The sequence below is a fragment of the Lithobates pipiens genome, unplaced genomic scaffold, assembly GCF_037356315.1.
Source record: "Lithobates pipiens isolate NorthernLeopardFrog02 unplaced genomic scaffold, aLitPip1_a1.2 Scaffold_18, whole genome shotgun sequence".
NCBI lineage: Eukaryota > Metazoa > Chordata > Amphibia > Anura > Ranidae > Lithobates > Lithobates pipiens.
The window spans coordinates 442,399,126-442,417,221 of NW_027507758.1; the positions used below are offsets into that span (position 1 = coordinate 442,399,126).

Here is an 18,096-nt window from a genome sequence, read left to right on the forward strand (position 1 = left end):
CCCCCCCCCTACAAAATTTAAAGGGATATTACACTTTTATTGTTTCACTTTAATCATTATTAAAATCACTGCTCCCGAAATAACGGCCGTTTTTAAAACTTTTTTTTGCATTGATACATGTCCCCTGGGGCAGGACCCGGGTCCCCAAACACTTTTTAGGACAGTAACTTGCAGAATCTTTTCTCTCTGTCAAATCTTTTTTCTCTGTCGAATATTTTCTCTATATAATCTTGGACTAATAGAGGTAAGGTTAGGCACATTCAACCACAGGTTCTATAGACAGATTGTTATTGTCAGAGTCATGTCGAATCTCCTATTCTATATCGAACTGTTGTAACAATGAAAAGGAAAATAAAGCATTTATTTATGTCGGATCTTTCGTTTTTCGGATTTTGTGCTTTCGTTATCGTTTGTCAAAACGAAAACGAAAATAGCTGAAATTCGGACGAAAATGCATTCGGACGAAAACGAATGCACATGTCTACATGTTACATGTTACACCCATGTTCGGGGTGTATCGGGGTCTAACATGTAAGGTTGTTACAAATGCACTGGCCCCTGTAACCAGCCCCCCCCAAGTCTTCATTTTGACATTGAGCAGGGGATCTTCTCCTCCTACTCACTATCATAATTTTGTTTTTTAAATGTGGCCCGGCTGTGTCATTCATTCACAGTGTTCTATGAATGGGAAAACGACAAGCACTGACAGCCTTTGCGGCTGCCGCTTGTAGTTCTCAATGAAGTACCAGGGCACTGTTGAGCTTCCTGTCAGAGTGTAACTGCGTGCCCGTATTGGAGGTACGAGCAGACAGCTACACAGACAGTCTGTAGGACTGTGTCATTACTACCACGATCTGCTGATCATGGGTCCAAAGCTTTACAGGTCTCTAACAAAAAGAAATAATAAATGAATATTTTTTTTACCTGCAAAAAAGATGTGCATTTATTTATTTTGTCAAAGGGAACTTATCCTTTAATTAATTCTAAAGGGATGCAGATCCAGCAAATTTTCTCATCAGAACACCAGGTGATTATAATGAACCAGACCCAGAGGAAGGTTTTGTTTTTTTTGTAACAAAAGTGTAGGTGCTCTTTAAGGTTCGAAGATCCCCTAATCACATGCATCACTCAGAGGGAGAGACTCTTCATTGTTTATAGAAAATAAAAACTAAAAGAACTGTCAAGCAAGAAATTACACTGTATATGTCCTGTTTTTTAGGCTTCTTTTAAAGAGAAAACATCTGCTTATGAAAGAAGTTCTTCTTACCTCTAATTTGGCACAGAGATCTTTAGCATAATGGTCATCTATATGTTCTCCGCTGGGTGAGTGAGATCTGTTACTAGCAGACAAGTCACCACGCGATATCAGAGTGCACATATAAGCATCATGGGAAAATATATCATGTCGGATGAACTCACAAAATAATAACACCAAGTTAACAAACTCTACTTTTTCATGTTCGTTGTTTGGATCACCTTAGGAAGAAAATAGAGAGGTGTAGTAAAGCTGTGATCTCAATACACAACTATGCCTCAAACACTAAGTTCTGCACTATTCGCAAAACCAAGCCCAACAAACCAGGTTTAATGCACTTTCCTTCTTATATACTGCAGAAATCATGAATAGGTTGATAATTATTTTCTGTGATAATTCAAAATCATGACCATTTTATTCTATTTATTATGGCTGCCAAAATTATGCTCAGTGAAAATTATCCCCACTGAAAATTTTGCCAGCCAAAGCAACCCATTCAACCAAATGAAGGCGTCCCCTAACCATCCCTCAACCTCTATCCAAGCATGGATCGATTTTCAGAGGGCAATGCATGTGTAAATAAGGGATTTCTGACACAAGGTCAAATTCAGATACGTACATTGGTTGCATTAAAAAACATATATATTGAATAATGTTTTAATGAATACATGGCTGCAATACTTTGTGTCTTTTATATCTTTTATATCTGCCATTAGTCTAGCTTTAGATTATAATACTTATGGCAGTCTTAGAGCTGTTTTAAATGTATGTTGCAAACAAACAGATGTAATTTGACAGCTAGAAACCAGCATCGAAAAATGGCCATTTAGCCGCGTTTACATGCTGCGTTTGTATCTAGAAGTGTTTGAAAAAAAAATTATATATATATATATATATATATATATATATATATATATTATTTTTTATTTTTTTTCAAAATAGGCAAAAATGAAAAACGCCTGTAAACAGAACACGGCTAAACTAAATGTGAGTTACCGTGTTTAGCCGGCGTTTGAAATGCCTCTAAACACAGCTTCTCAATGCATTTTTTGGGGTTCCAAAAAAAGCCTCTAAACGCAACTGCCTAGAAACTACTATAAGCAAACCTTCCATTTACCAGCAGCAGTGTACATGAGGCCTAAATAGCCTAAAAAAGGCCTAAAACATTTACATATTTCTACTGTGTATTTTAGCTGTTTTCAAACAACTGGGAAAAAAACTCTACCTCCTCCACCCATATATCATGTTTCATCTGCAGAGGATACTGGTGCCCATTCAGGCTCATGTCAGTCATCCAAACAAAAGGGAAAAAATGGCATCTGGTTGTTATTCTTCTATATGACTTTATTTCCTCTCTGGCTCACATACAATTCATTGCAGAGTTGCTAACATGTTTCAGCTGATATGGCCTTACTCATAGTTTGACCAGGTGTGGTTTTCCCCTTTGAATATTTTAGCTGTTTGTCTGGAGCTAAGCTTTAAATGGGTCATCTTTGCAAAGAGAGTTGCAATGTTTCCAGATTCACATTAGCCGTTCACAACCACCTTTACCTGTTACCAGGGTAGCTCTTTATCTATATACTTGGTTATTAGGCTATCAATTAAAAAAAACAATACAGGCCATGGTATCACACAACTTACTGAGTGATGGAGCTTGAGAATCTAAAAATCGAAGCAGTACATTCTGAAAAACAGGTAGGCTGGATCCTGGAAGAGAAGCTGAGGATATTGATTCCTTTTCATCCAGAACCTCCGACTCACTACATCTCTGTGAAGGTCAGAAACAGTGACATCTTGTTTAAAACACATTGGCCAACAGTAATTCTTCAACACATGCAGAAATCAACATTACTAAATACATGTATAAAATATAGCTCTACGCGGAAGCAGATATCAAAAGTATAGCATAGTCATGGCCCAAAACGTAGTTCTGACTTTACATTAATGTGCCCAAAAGTAGTTATGTGCATTTATCTATAGCACCTGAGCAGGTTATCAGATGATAAGGAAAAGATAAAAACTTTTGATGGTACCTGTGGGTTAGGGCATTTTATAAGCATACAGTTATACTATCTTGCATGTGTAGCACCCTCTAGTAAGGTAGGTGATAGAGTGGGGATTTTATAGCAGAGTAGGGAAATTTAGGCAGGACTAGCTGGTGGCTAGGACTGTTTATTTTTATTTTGGGCTGGGAGTTGGCTAGGGCAGGGCTGGGTGACTCACATGTAGCATCACGGTCACCTCCCTCTTCCTTCTAGAAAGTGCTGGAAGGAGAGAAGTGGAGGAGAGTTGGAGCTGCCTGTGGTATCTTGAGGAGCCCTGACCAATCCCCAACTTGGATTGGCAGGGGGCAGGCCGCCTTAAATACCTGGGGTCAGCCCAGCTGGGGAGGAGTTTTTGGGTGGAAGAGCTGAAGTGAGAGTGTTTGGAGGCTGTCGGGCCCACGGGGAGCTCTCCAGTCTGGGGGGGGGGGGGTGACCCTGGGCCGGGGGATCCTGGAAAGAGAGGCACATGAGAAAGCAGAGAGGGGGCACTGAGACAGAACACCGCTAAGAGTCTCCAGGGAGGGAAACTAGTCACAGCTAGGAGGGCTGGTAAGTGAGCACAGTCCGGAGGACTGTGGAGGTACGCCTGAGAGAACTGGGAGACTGCAGTTTGAGATGGGTCCAGAACCAGAAGAGAGGACTGTGGCAAGGGCAGTAGAGAGAGGTGATTGTAACCAGGCTAGCTGTCAGGGTCTGAAGAGAGCTATCTGGGATTGGTAGCTGAACTGAGGACAGCTAGCACCTGAACTACTTATACACCACAGTGGCCCCCAGTCCCTGCCTGAAAAAGGCAGTTCACTGTGGCCTGACTGAGTTAATTGTCAGGCCCAACCATGCGGTGCTAGGTAGTCTGGAGGAGTAACAGTTTGCAGCAGCCAGCAAGTGAAGTGCTGGTGGAGTAACAGTCTACAGCAAGTGAAGTGCTGTAGGAGGGAAGGATAAGAGGTCTGAAGCAAGAATTTGTGCTGGAGAGAAGACTGGAGTGTATGCAGGAGTGTATATATAAGTCCCAAGCAAATTTGCATTGAATATTTCTGGGCATCCCATAATTCCCAATTTCCCATCCAAGTTCATCCCCTCAATAAAACAAAACAAAAAAACAAAAAAAAACCTATGGACTGCTATTTTGCTGAGTGACTGAGAGATGGGTGTCTAGCTGGGCAGGGTGACAGGTATACCCCTACATTCAGTAACCCCTACGGGGGGGCATGGCTACATCTGCCAGCCATTGCCTCTAGCAACCTAGATTGATCGAGCCGGGGAACTGTGCTTTGTTCCACCACCAGTTGAGGAAGTAAAACTTGGGAAAGGGCTTGTGTATTCTGCCTGCCAATCAGCGCTATAGTAATAAGTGCCGTTGCCCATAGCAACCAGTGGGAGTTGCCTTCAAGTCAGTTTGTGGCTGTTTGTTCACCCAGTTGCCCAAACTGCAGCTGGGGTGGACACTTGTATTAATCCTGCAATTCAGGAACGATTTACATGTGCTGTTATCCGTGGCAACCACGGAGGGTAACCGCTCCCATGGATTTCAAATACACCCAGCGATCCACTATGGCTGAGCATCCTAACATGGATTACATACAAATATGTCCAGTGATCTGCTATTGTTGGACATTCTGAACTTTTGCTCCAAATTCCTGCTTTGAACATTGAAGTGTGCCTGGAACTGTCTACTGTTAAAATATATATATACAGGGCGCAAAGGAATCAGTACAAAAAGCAAATGTCAAATTAAAAATATACACTGTGTATCTAATATAGTGCACAATAAAATAAACTATAGGAAACTCACAAAGGTAAGGTGAGGCCAGACACTTACAACCATAGGAGCCCTATCCTATTGCTTGCACATCTGAGATGCACCACGCACATTGTGGGTTTTATACTGGTGTCGGACCGGTTTCAGCTTCCTCCAGAGCGGATTATTTGTGATTTCATGCTGGACTATGTAAGTGCTCTTTTTAAGGAATAAAACATAAAGTGGTATTACATTATATCCTGCCTTCTGTGGCTCTTTGTTGGGGAACTATTTCACAGACCTACTTGATGCAAGCTGATATATTCAGTGGATGCAAGTTGATATATGCAGTGGAGAGATGTTATAAGGTGAAGACACCTACATTTGTATACCTGCAAAGTGGATTGGGATCCAGCTTCCTCCATATATGATTGCTTGATTGGAATGGGATGCACAAAGGAGCTATGCATTGAATGAAGGAGTCCTTCCCATTAGTCATGCTTTGTGGTCACTGAGTGGCTGAGGCGATCTGGTGAGCGCATTTTGGTAACCCTTTCAGATGAAGGACTTTAAGCAAGTTTATTGAAGCACGTTTGCACTTTATTTTTCATGGTGTTGGAGCATTCACAAGAAGATTTGTTCACATATGATTATTATGGACATTTCTGATAGTTTATTTTATTGTGCACTTTATTAATTAGATACACAATGTATATTATTAATTTGACATTTGATTTTTGTACTGATTCCTTTGCGCCCTTTATATATATATATATATATATATATATATATATTGCATTGTTATTAGTTTCTACTAATTTTAGGTGCAGTATTGGTATACTATCAACAAATTGTTTTTTTGTATTGTGGCGTCGGCACTCAACACTTTCCCCCTCACAATTCTCGACTGTTGCCCAGGGTGATTGGGGTAAGCCTGCAGGTGCCTGGGTGGGACTGTGCTAAAAGTGTTCCATTAAGTGAGGCATGGGTTACAAACATTATTGTTGCTACCAGCAAACACTGGGGAGGTCAGTGTTCCCTGCTAGCAGGAGACACCTTGAGGCAAAGAAGCAATTTGGTGGAGAGTGGACGCATGCTACCCCCACTGGCCTGGTTGCCGAAACTGCAGTCGACACCAGTGTGCAGTTGAAGCATCGTGGGGGAATCGCCCTGAGGATGATCAAGGGGATGGAGTGGCTGTGCCTGCTGTGTCCAGAGTGCCTGATACCAGCTGCGATGGTTAGTGCCTGGATCCGGTGTGGTCATTTTGATGAACCACTTACTCGGCTTGCATCCAACCAGAAGGATCTGCAATACTATCAAGTGGACCCACATTCAGGACTCTGCACATTACAGCCTCGGACATCCCGGAAGGCTGGAGCGGGCCTGGAGTCATCCCAGAAAGGTGGGGTTGAGTACGGAGTTGAGTACGGAGTACTGCCCTGCAGGAGCCAGATGTCCCTGAAATGCCTGCTGCATCTAAGCCCCTTGCTATCCCTGACCAGAAGGAGCCAATGTTAGAGGGGAGCTGGAAGGGGAGTGAGAGGGCAAAGCCATAGTTTGGAGATACCCCAGACTAAATATTTCTGGGCATCCCATAATTCGCAATTTCCCATCCACGTCCATCCCCTCAATAAAAAAACATAACAAAAAAAGCTACGGACTGTTCTATGTCTCTGAGTGACTGAGAGATGGATGCCTGGCTGGGCAGGGTGACAGGTGGACCACTACATTCAGCAACCCCTACTGGGGCATGGCTACAAAAATTAATTGTTCATATATTAAAAAGAACATGATAATTCTGTTTGGCCTTAGGGGAGAATTCAAGGGGAGGGGATTTACTACAGATGGAGAGTGAAAAAAGAATCCAGTCATTTTCCAGGTTTTATTGTCAAAGCTTCATTGAACAAGCTGAAGTTGGAAGCTGATTGGCTACTATGCACAGCTGCACCAGATTCTGAGTGCTCCAGTTTTTTAGTAAATCCCCCCGATCATTCTCGGCGGCTTTTGGCAGCTCTCAGAAAGCCAAAAGCCACAGAGAACGGCCGAGTGCGTCCGAAAGCCGCTGAGAACAGCCAAGAGCTACTGAGCGCTGCTGAAATACACAGGACATCTGCTCTGTATCCCAATTTTTAAACGACAAGGCTGCAAATGACTGACAAGGCTGCAATGCAAGGCTGCAAATGACTGACAAGGCTGCAGTGCAAGGCTGCAAATGACTGACAAGGCTGCAAAGGACACTTACAAGGTTGCAATGCAAGGCTGCAAATGACTGACAAGGCTGCAAATGACTGACAAGGCTGCAAATGACTGACAAGGCTGCAGTGCAAGGCTGCAAATGACTGACAAGGCTGCAAAGGACACTGACAAGGTTGCAGATGGACACTAATAAGGCTGCAAATGACACTGATAAGGCTGCATTGATGTACATTTAAATGTAAGTTTTTTTCCCTTAAACTTCCCTCCTAAAAGGTTTTTCCTTCAAATTCCCTCCTAAACTTGGGGTACGTGTTATACGCCGGTGCATGTTATATGCCAATAAATACGGTAACTAAAACTAGGTATGTGAAATAGAAAGCATATGTTTATATAGAACTTTATACATAGATTAGATTACAGTATAGAATGTAAGGGTTTGATACCAGTGAATTATTTATGACAATTTATGTTTAAAAACTAGCACTCTGACTTACAATAACCTTCACCTGATGACATACCCATCATCTGATGTCAGTTGCTGCTCTGCCAAATGCCTGACCTCACACATTGTCATCTTCTGAGTGTGCCATGTGTAACGTCAAGCAGTAGAAGAGACAGCAAATGTCAGTCGTAAGGTCATGTTTCACCTCCAGACTAATGAGTCTGGCTCAGATAAAGTAAGTAACACTAAACGAGGACAAATATAAATATTGCATATATAAGCCAGCATAAGTATAATATTTGAAGGCTAAATATACAAAATTCTTGCATGAGTCCAATCATGACGGGTTTTCTTTAAACATTTCAGTAACAGTTATATTGAAAGTTTCTTAGTCTTTATAACGCCCAAGCAAATCAAACTAATGGATTATTTAATTTATTTCCTATCCAAGACTTGACTCTCTGGTCTTACAATGTATGCTTCTTTACTTCTCTTCTTCAGCACAGCTTAAAGTGGTTGTAAACCCTTAAAGACCACTTTTACCTACAGGTAAGCCTAGATTAGGGCTTACCTGTGGGTGCAAGAAATATCTCCTAAACCTAAAAGACAGGCACCGCTGTCTAAGGCACATGCATCGTAGACAGCGGCGTGCAGGCACACTGAGCGTGCCGCTGCTAACGGCGATCATGCGCGCGAGTAAAGTCATAGTGGTTCCGGACAATCACAGCGCCAAAGCAACGATACCTGGAAGGAAGATGGGAGCTTCATTGAAGAAAGGGCAGAGGTGACTTCGCTGGCTCCTGTGTCAGGTAAGTGACACATAATGGGCTACTATGCGATGCATAGTAGCCCATTATGCTTTACCTTTGCAGGGAAACAAAGAGAAAGTAAAACCCATCAGGGTTTACTTGCTCTTTAAAGTGACACTAAAGGTTCTGTGTTTTATTGTATTTTTTTTAAATAACAAACATTTCATACTTACCCCCACTGTGCAGCTCGTTTTGCACAGAGTGGCCCTGAACCTGCTCTTCTGGGGTCCCTCGGTGGCTCTCGTGGCTCCTCCCCACATCAGATAACCCCCTGGGTGAAGCGCTCTCCCAGGGGGTTACCTTGCAAGCGCACTCCCGAGTCCAGCATTCAGCATCCATAGAGGCAGAATGCAGGACTCAGCCCCGCCCCCCCAGCGCCCGCGTCATTGGATTTGATTGACAGTGGTGGGAGCCAATGGCTGCACTGCTATCGATTTATTCAATCAAGAGCCAAGAACCCCGGGCAGAGAGAGTGCATCCCCATGGGACAAGTTTGAGGGTTCAGGTAAATAGAATGGGGGGGCATTACAACCCCTTTAACAGTTGCACAAAAAAAGTAACGTTTTTCATACATGAAACAGAATTAAATGGGTGACTTTTGTTAGTAAACATAGTATATTGTTATAGTGTTACAGTGGAAATCAGATTAATAGAATCCCAAAGATGAGTCATACTTCTTACAATCCAAAAATACTCAACCATAACACAAATATTTACAGAGGAGTATGCTGTTAAAACATGAAGGAGATTGAACAGTGTTTATATGACATTTTAGGCAACTGCATGACCATGTCTTCAATGTGGTCACAAGTCAAGTCCCAAGCAGCCCTTTCGTCACTTTCCAAATTACACAGAAACCTTTGACATAATGATGCTTGGGAATAAAGTTACCAAGTGCCGCTTTATAAAACATTTCTAATAACAAACCCCCACCAACAACGCTACTGAATAACAGATAAAAGAAATATCTTCTACACCAAGATATGTTCAACGACAGTTATGGGAAGTGAGGAGGGAGTTACTGAGAACCGTCTACATTTGTTTATATAGCTTTTCTTACAGAAAGACAAATTGAAAGAAATCCAGCATTCCCAAACTCCTAAAAGATTGATGATCTATAATAATGAAACATTTATCCTTCTAGGAAAAACATGGAAAGTTTCACTATGGGAAACACACACACTACTGTGCAAAAGTTTTAGGCAGGTGTGAAGAAATGCTATAAAGTAAGAATACTTTCAAAAATATATCTTTTTGATTATTTTTATAAATTTACAAAATGCAAAGTAACAGAACAGAAGAGAATATAAATCAAATCAATCTTTGTTGGGACTACGCTTTGCCCTCAAACCAGCATCAATTCATATGGTGCCCAAACACTAGATGAAAAATTGTTTGAAAATCTGTCATTTAGGACCCATGTGGGGGTGTGGCCGGATGGAGGTGGGAGTGAGAGCGTGAGTAATGCCCGTGCTCCCTGCCTCCGCCCTGAGACCCGAGGAATGCGAGCCATCTTCCCCTGATGAGGCTTCGCTTTGAGCGGCTGGTTCTGGAGATTGTATGCTACCTCCACTCTCCCCTTGCTTGCTGAGACCGTCGGAAAGCGCCGAGAGCCGCCGAGGCTACCCGAGTAGAGGTCTCGTGGATGGCTCGGGTTATCGTGAGACTTCGAGAGGAGACCCGAAGCTGAACGCTCTCATCCGACGCTGCACGAGGATACAGAGAGGAGGCTCCGTGACCGACCCAGACCGGGACATCACTACCGACGGAACCCGGTAGATTACATCATCGGGTTTCGACCAACGGAAACCCCTTCCCTAGAATCCTGAGGTACCTTGAGGTATGCTGTGTATGCTGTATAGCCCAGTAGGGCTTGCTGGAAGCTAGTAGGAAAACCGGATAGGATCCGCATGTTTAGTGCTCTGAGGACGGTGATTGCAGGCTTGTTAAAACTTGTTAGCACGGCAGCATATTGGTGCCCCCTGTTCTGATGGAATGCCTGTTCCCCCCCCTCTTGTTTTTTTTTGCACTGCCAGTCGGTGAGAGTTTAGCTCCATAAAACAATTGGTGTACGTTTTTGGCATTGTGGGACTTATAGACTAATAGTTTTTTTTTCTTTCCAAGTGCCCTTAGCTAAAAGTGGACCTCTTTTGCTGGATAGTCTTGGGAAGATACACTATTCTATAACTACTCCCCACTGGCTTATTGTCTTCCCCCTTTTTTTCTCTTTTTCTTTTTGCAAGTACTACTATGCTCAGTAAAAGAGCTGTGGAGGACATGTCACATGGGGAGGGGAACCAAAAAACACGTGCTGCCAAGGAAAAACTAAATCAAGCCTCTGCGGCCTCAAAACTTGAGCGCTTTGCACATGCGACTTCTCCAGACAGGAAAATACAATATCATCCGTCAGGCCAACTTAAAACCCAGGGGACACTGGGGGATAGGAGAAGTGCGGGTTACTTGGCAGCAGACCTTGGTACCTTACCTCCTGGAGGGGGGGTAGGTGAGCCATCCCAAGAGGAGAATAAGATGTCCAAAAAATCTGTAGGGGGCGGTGAACCTACCCTACGAGAGATTCTGTCGGCGGTCAACGAGTGTAAAACTTCTATCTCTGGTCTTGATAGTCAATTAAGAAATATCCAAAATGAACTGCACTCTATGAGCCAACTATTAAGTAATACCATCGATAGAACAAACGCCCTAGAGGGAAGATTAAGTATGGTGGAAGATGAACTATCCCCCTTACAGGAAAAAATTGTTGCACTCCAGAAACAAATTATCGCACAAACATCTAAAATTGACGACATGGACAATAAGAGCCGCAGGAATAATGTGTGATTAATTGGTCTTCCAGAGGGAAGCGAGGTTTCTAACCCTATAATTTTTTTGGAGAACTGGTTTAAGGAATTATTGGGAGATGTCTCCTTCTCCTCGCTCTCTTGCATTGAAAAAGCCCACAGAGTTCCTGCTAGATCGCATCTAGCAGAGGGACGCTGCAGGCCAATGATACTGAAATTCATTAATAGGGATGAGCCGAACACCCCCCGGTTCGGTTCGCACCAGAACTTGCGAACGACCCCCGCGTTCGGTACGAACGTTAGAACCCCATTGAAGTCTATGGGACTTGAACGTTCGAATTGAAAAGTGCTAATTTTAACGGCTAATATGCAAGATAGTGTCCTAAAAAGGGTTTGGGGACCTGCCTCCTGCCTCAGGGGACATGTGTCACTGCAAAAAAAAGTTTTAAAAACTGCCGATTTGGCGGGAGCACTGATTTTAATGACGATTAAAGTGAAAAAAAAAAGTGAAATATTCCTTTAAATATGGTGCCTGGGGGGTGTCTGTAGTATGCCTGTGAAGTGCCACGTGTTTCCCGTGTTTAGAACAGTCCCTGCACAAAATGACATTAAACGGAAATAACACCATTTAAAACTGCTTGCGGTTTTAATGTTATATCTGGTTCCTGCAATATGGTTGAAAATCATTGAGAAACATGGCATGGGTAGCCCTCCCTGCCCATTACCAGCCTATTTGGGTCTTGTACGCATATTAAGGGGAACCCCGTACCCATATTAAAAAAAGGAAATGCGTGTGGCCCCCAGGCCCTATATACTCAGAACAGCAGTATACAGGCGGTGCAAACAAGACAGGGACTGTGTAGGTTTGTTGTGTTAAGTTGAATCTGTTTGTCATTTTCAACCGGTACATTTTTAAAGTGTAGCTCCAGTCAAAAAAACTATCTTTAAGCTTTTTGGAAAACATAGGGAAGGGTTATCACCCCTGTATAATTTGTTTTGTCGTCCATCTTTTTTCATCTCACTTGCTGCTGTCTCCTTGCGTTTGCAAGTAGGAGATGTTTGTAAGTTGGATGTTTGAAAGTAGGGGCCTGCCCTATATTATAGCGGTATGTACTGGGTACAGAGCACGCAGACAGCACGCACTATCTCCTAACACTACTGACTGCAAGCTCTATTATTAACCACTTGTTAGCCCAATGTTTGCATAAAGTGAAAGATGAAGTTATGCTGAGTAAATAGATATCAAACATGTCACTCTTCAAAATTGCACATGCCCGTGGAATGGCGCCAAGCGTCGCTACTTAAAAAATCCCCATAGGCGACGCTTTAATTTTTTTTTTACTGGTTACATGTTTTGAGTTGCAGAGGAGGTCTAGGACTAGAATTATTGCTCTCGCTCTAACATTCTCGGCGATACCTCACATGTGTGGCACATGCGAGCACATGGGGACATGGGCGCTTTAATTTTTATTTTATTTTTTTATTGTTCATTTTACTTTATTTATTTTAGTTTGACATTTTTTTCCCCAAAAATATATTTTTGATCACTTTTATTCCTATTACAAGAAATGTAAACATCCCTTGTAATAGGAATATGGGGTGACAGGTCCTCTTTACAGTGAAATCTGGGGGTCAATATGACCCCACATCTCACCTCTAGGCTGGGAAGCCTGAAATAAAAAATAAAAAAAAGATTCTGGCTTTGATCGTACTGGCGAGTTGGTAGAAGCACCAGAGGGCGGTGAGGGGTGGGGGGCGTCTATGGCTGGGTATTTCAGGGTATCACCGAGTATGGCTGGGTATCTCTGAGTATGGCTGGGTATGGCAATTTATGGCAGGGTATTACAGAGTATTGGTGGGGTATTGGCGGGGTACTACAGAGTAATAGCAGGGTACTGCAGAGTATTGGGGGGTACTACAGAGTAATGGCAGGGTACTGCAGAGTATTGGGGGTACTGCAGAGTAATGGCGGGTACTGCAGAGTAATGGCGGGTACTGCAGAGTATTGGGGGGTACTGCAGAGTAATGGGGGTTACTGCAGAGTAATGGGGGGTACTGCAGAGTAATGGCAGGGTACTGCACTGCAGAGTAATGGCAGGGTACTGCACTGCAGAGTAATGGCGGGGTACTGCAGAGTAATGGCAGGGTACTGCAGAGTATGCACTGGTATTGCAGAGTATTGGCAGGGAATTGAGGGGTTAAATTCGGTGAGCAGCGATGTGGGCACTGCAGATGCAGCCCACATCGCTGCTGACACCGATCTCTTTCCCCTCCGCTGTACCGATCGGTACAGAGAGGGGAGGGAGGAACAGGCGTCATAACATGACGCCGGTTTGTTTCCAAGTGATCACTCCGTCATTTGACGGAGCAATCACGTGGTAAACGGCCGCTATGAGCGGCCGTTTACCGTGATCCGTGATGCGACCCGGCGGTCACGGATGCTCTCGAGTGCGCACACCTCGGGGCGCGCGAGAGCAGAATTCTGGGAGGCCGTTAATTAACGGCCTCTCAGAGTTAAACAACCCCCCTGAAGCCGTTAATCGGCAATGGGCAGTTGTTAAGTGGTTAAAGCTAGATCACTAGCTATATAGGTGAGGTGAATATAGTGGTGTATACTGCAGTCAGGGCACAGACAACAACCACTACACAGCAGCAAGATAGGAAATCAGCCAAAAACGATTGGTGTGTACTGTGTTGAAGGTACACAGAACACCCACTGCTTCAGATGCTAAGTAATACACTACAGTAGGCCGCCTCAAAGGCGGCCTTATATAGTGTGGGGCGTGCACTACACAGCCTGAGCTATGATTGGCCACAGGCAGGATGCCTGTGGCCAATCATGGCTCTCCTCGCTGCCGGCGCTGCGATTGGCCAAGCATGCGGGGTCACAGTGCATGCTTGGCCAATCATGGGGCAGCAATGCACTGCGCCACCGCAGTGCATTGTGGTCCGCACGCGCGTCACTCGAATTTTGACGCGAACGGCCCAAACGTTCGGAATTCGCCGAACGGCCGAACAGCCAATGTTCGAGTCGAACGTACGTTCGACTCGAACACGAAGCTCATCCCTATTCATTAACTACAACGATCGAATGATTTTGATGCAGAGAGTTAGGGGATTGGGAGACATCTTCTATAGAGGGACTAGAGTGTCATTCTATCCAGATTTCTCATCGGACTTGCAGAAACAGAGAGCGGAGTTTGTGCCTGTTAAGCGTACCCTGCAAAAGTACAAGATAACCTATGCTTTATTGTATCCAGCCCGACTCCGTGTGTCCGCTTTGGGCTCAACATTATTTTTCAGTTCTCCACTGGAGGTTACGAACTGTCTGGAGGAACACAAGGGGACTCTTTAGCGGCACTTAGAGTCGCTGTGTACTACCTCTTGTATTAGTTCTTGGGGGGGGGCAGGGGTGGGTCCCATTTTTTTTTCTTTCTTCGGGCTTTGGTTGCTCCGTTTTGTCTTGCTCTGTTTTGTCCCATGTCTCCAATGGTTGATGGGGTGGGGTAGGGAGGGGGATGAGCAGGGGGTTATAATGTATCAACTAGGGATGGGGGCTAATGTATTACGGGTTACTGTGCACCATATGGTGAATTACACTGTGTATAAAGTTTATGTAAGGCGTAGTCACAGTTGCGGTGAGAGGGTGGGGGGGGGGGGGTGTGAGGGAGAAGAACATAAAATAGTGCATAAATACCACTAGCAATATTTCACTTATGAATTTATGTTAATGAACGGATGGGAAGTTATAATGTCACTGTTTGCTACCCGAGAGAAGTGGGATAAAGATATAATAAATTGATTAGGGAATGGGTAAGCACCATGGGTCACAGAGCACTACGATATTGCAAGGAAAATTAAATACTACACTATTTTATATTAGTTGTGGCAAACGAGGCTCTATAGTTGAGTTGGGAGGGCGAGACCTGAGGGGGGGGGGGGGCGGGGGTAGTGGGGATATATCTATATTCTAAGGGTATACAATATTATAACCACTGAGCTTCTGAAGCCATATCAGCACCTCTCCCCTTTTTTTTTTTTGAGGGACATAACTGGTGTCATGGAGGGATTATGATCCCACCTTGAACTTGTGTCAAATGGGTATGGTAGGATTATTTGGGGGGGCGGGGAGCACAGGTATTCTTGAATGGGGTAAGACTATACCGGCTACAATCGAGACCCCTAGGGGTTGCTCTAATGGGCAGGGTTGGGAGGGAGGGGGGAGGGGGGCGAGTCTTCGAACACGTGCTGTTGGCATTGGGGTGGTGACGGGGAGCAGGTTGAGATGGGGGGTGGCGCCGGGGGGAGGAAGCGGCTCCCTCCCCCCTCGCCTCCTCCCTTCCCTGGGCATATCAATCATTGGAGTCGATGGGTAGGTGGAATATAATCTCATGGAATGTGAGGGGCCTGGGAGATCCTAAGAAAAGGGGGTCCGTGATGTTGGAGATGGAGAGGAAGGGACCTGGTTTATTTTTCTTACAGGAAACCCATCTAACTCCAACTACGGCCCCCCATTTACACAACCGGAATTTCCAGGCATACTACCACTCCTTCTATTCATCATACTCTCGCGGTGTGAGTGTGCTAGTCTGGAAGGGTACAGATTTTTTATGTAAAGAGTCCCAGATCGATGGGGAGGGGAGATTTGTCTTTTTACACTGCTTGATTGATGGGCAAGAGTATGTCTTGGCTAATATCTATATACCTCCTCCTTTTAAGCTAGAGGTTATGTACAAATTCCTTATGTTTAGCTTGGGTAAATTAGGTGTCCCATGGATAATAGCTGGAGATTTTAATGAAACTATAGATAAGAGCTTGGACAGATTTCCTTGCCCAGTGGGGAACAGAACCGGCCGACTACACGAATTCTTACTAGAAGTTGGACTAAAGGATATTTGGCGTATACGACACCCCCAGGATAGGCAGTATTCTTGCTTCTCTAGCACCCACCAGACGCTATCGAGAATAGATATGGGTTTGGGGAATAAAGAGGCATCAGGGCTGGTGGCAGATATAGAATATGGGGCACGTGGGATTTCAGATCATTCCCCCTTAGTTATAACCTTGAATACGGGAGAGAGTGTCCCACTGGGAGAGTTGAGAATAAACCCCGCCTGGCTGGAACTAATTGATAGCTCTAACCTCTTAGGGGCACGGATAGGGGAATTTCTCCAAATTAATAGAGGGACAGCGGCGCCCGGAATTGTCTGGGATTCCCTAAAAGCCTTCTTTAGAGGAATACTCATACAGAAAATTGCAATAACCAAAAAACAAGCTCGAGAGCAAGAGAAAGGAATTAGAAATGATGTTATCCAGGCTGAGAGAGCGTTTGTGGAGGATCCATCACCGGGGAAACAACAGGCCTGGGTGGACTGCCAGCAGATATATAAAATGGCCCTCTTAAAGAAGGCAGAAAACCAGCGTATCTTCCAACGCCAATATTATTTTGGTGAAGGAGAGAGGGTGGGTCGAGTTCTTTCTTTATTAGTTCAATCTAATGGTCCCTCTACAGTAATACAAGCAATTAAAACACAGAATGGAGACCTCGTCTCCAGACCCCCTGAGATTATGAAGGTACTTAGTGATTATTATAGAAACCTATATAAATCAACTACACAGGAACACAGACATCTGGCCACTAATTTCCTACATCAAACAGCTATTCCTATGCTTTCAGACCAGGATAAATTGAATCTTGATCTGCCACTTACGCTGGAAGAATTAAAAAGTGCGATGACTAGTATGCTAACTATAAATCCCCTGGCCCTGATGGGCTTCCAGTAGAAGTCTATAAACGCTATAGCGAACAGCTGATGCCGGCACTACTGGAAACATTAAACCATGCATTAGAAGCGGGAGAGCTCCCTGCTTCAATGCTAGAGGCCAATATCACATTAATTTTAAAGGAGGGGAAGGATCAACAAGAGGTCTCGTCATATCGGCCGATATCCTTGCTATGTTCAGACGTAAAAATTCTAGCCAAGGCCCTAGCAACTCGCTTAAATAACTACATTCATAAATTAATACATCCAGATCAGTCCGGGTTTATCCCGGGCAGAACAACTAGCACTAATATTAGGAGGGTTTTTTTAAATCTACAAATAGCTAGAGATAATGAAGGCCCAGGCGCCATATTGGCTTTGGATGCTACTAAAGCCTTTGACAGTCTGGAGTGGGGTTACCTCTGGGGTGTACTGGAACGCTTCGGCTTTGACCCCTTATTTATCCAATGGGTAAAGTTACTCTATGGGGGACCTAGGGCAAAGATTAAAATGGGGACCCTATTTTCCGATACATTTCACTTAGAAAGAGGTACGAGACAGGGGTGCCCGCTGTCTCCCCTCCTGTTCGTGCTGGCTATGGAACCCCTGGCTGTGCTGGCGAGATCGCGCCCGGACATCCAGGGATTCCGGCGTGGACCGGAGGAGGAGAAAATGGCCCTATTTGCAGATGATGTCCTGTTTTTTATTGGTGACACAGGCTCTACTCTGAACAATGTAATGCAGTTGATGGAGGAATTTGGGCAACAATCAGGTTTGGTCATCAACTGGAGTAAATCAGCCCTTATGCCATTGTCGGGATTTGGAGATTTAACATCATCTGCAGTTTTGGGATTAGAAGTGGTGCCCAAGTTAAAATATCTGGGTATCTGGATTTCTAGAGATATAAATCAGTATGTTGAGGAGAATCTGGTACCATTACTGGCGAAGCTGAAGCAAAAGGTTAATAACTGGTGTCGCCTCCCCCTGTCTGTGGCAGGCCGCTGCAACCTAGTAAAAATGATTTGGCAGCCACAGATTCTATACATTC

The 18,096-nt window shown here is 44.2% G+C and overlaps 1 protein-coding gene across 3 annotated transcripts in view; it reads right to left on the reverse strand.

The window, feature by feature from the left end:
- The window catches only part of MED12L (mediator complex subunit 12L), a 740,921-nt gene that overhangs the window by 550,854 nt on the left and 171,971 nt on the right, over positions 1 to 18,096 (reverse strand). For all 3 annotated transcript variants that reach the window (XM_077488157.1, XM_077488156.1, XM_077488155.1), the window contains exons 13-14: positions 2,897 to 3,023; positions 1,268 to 1,476 (exon numbers count right to left, since the gene is read on the reverse strand). In XM_077488157.1, the coding sequence (XP_077344283.1) occupies positions 1,268 to 1,476; positions 2,897 to 3,023 (336 nt within the window). The remainder of the gene's footprint in view (positions 1 to 1,267; positions 1,477 to 2,896; positions 3,024 to 18,096) is intronic.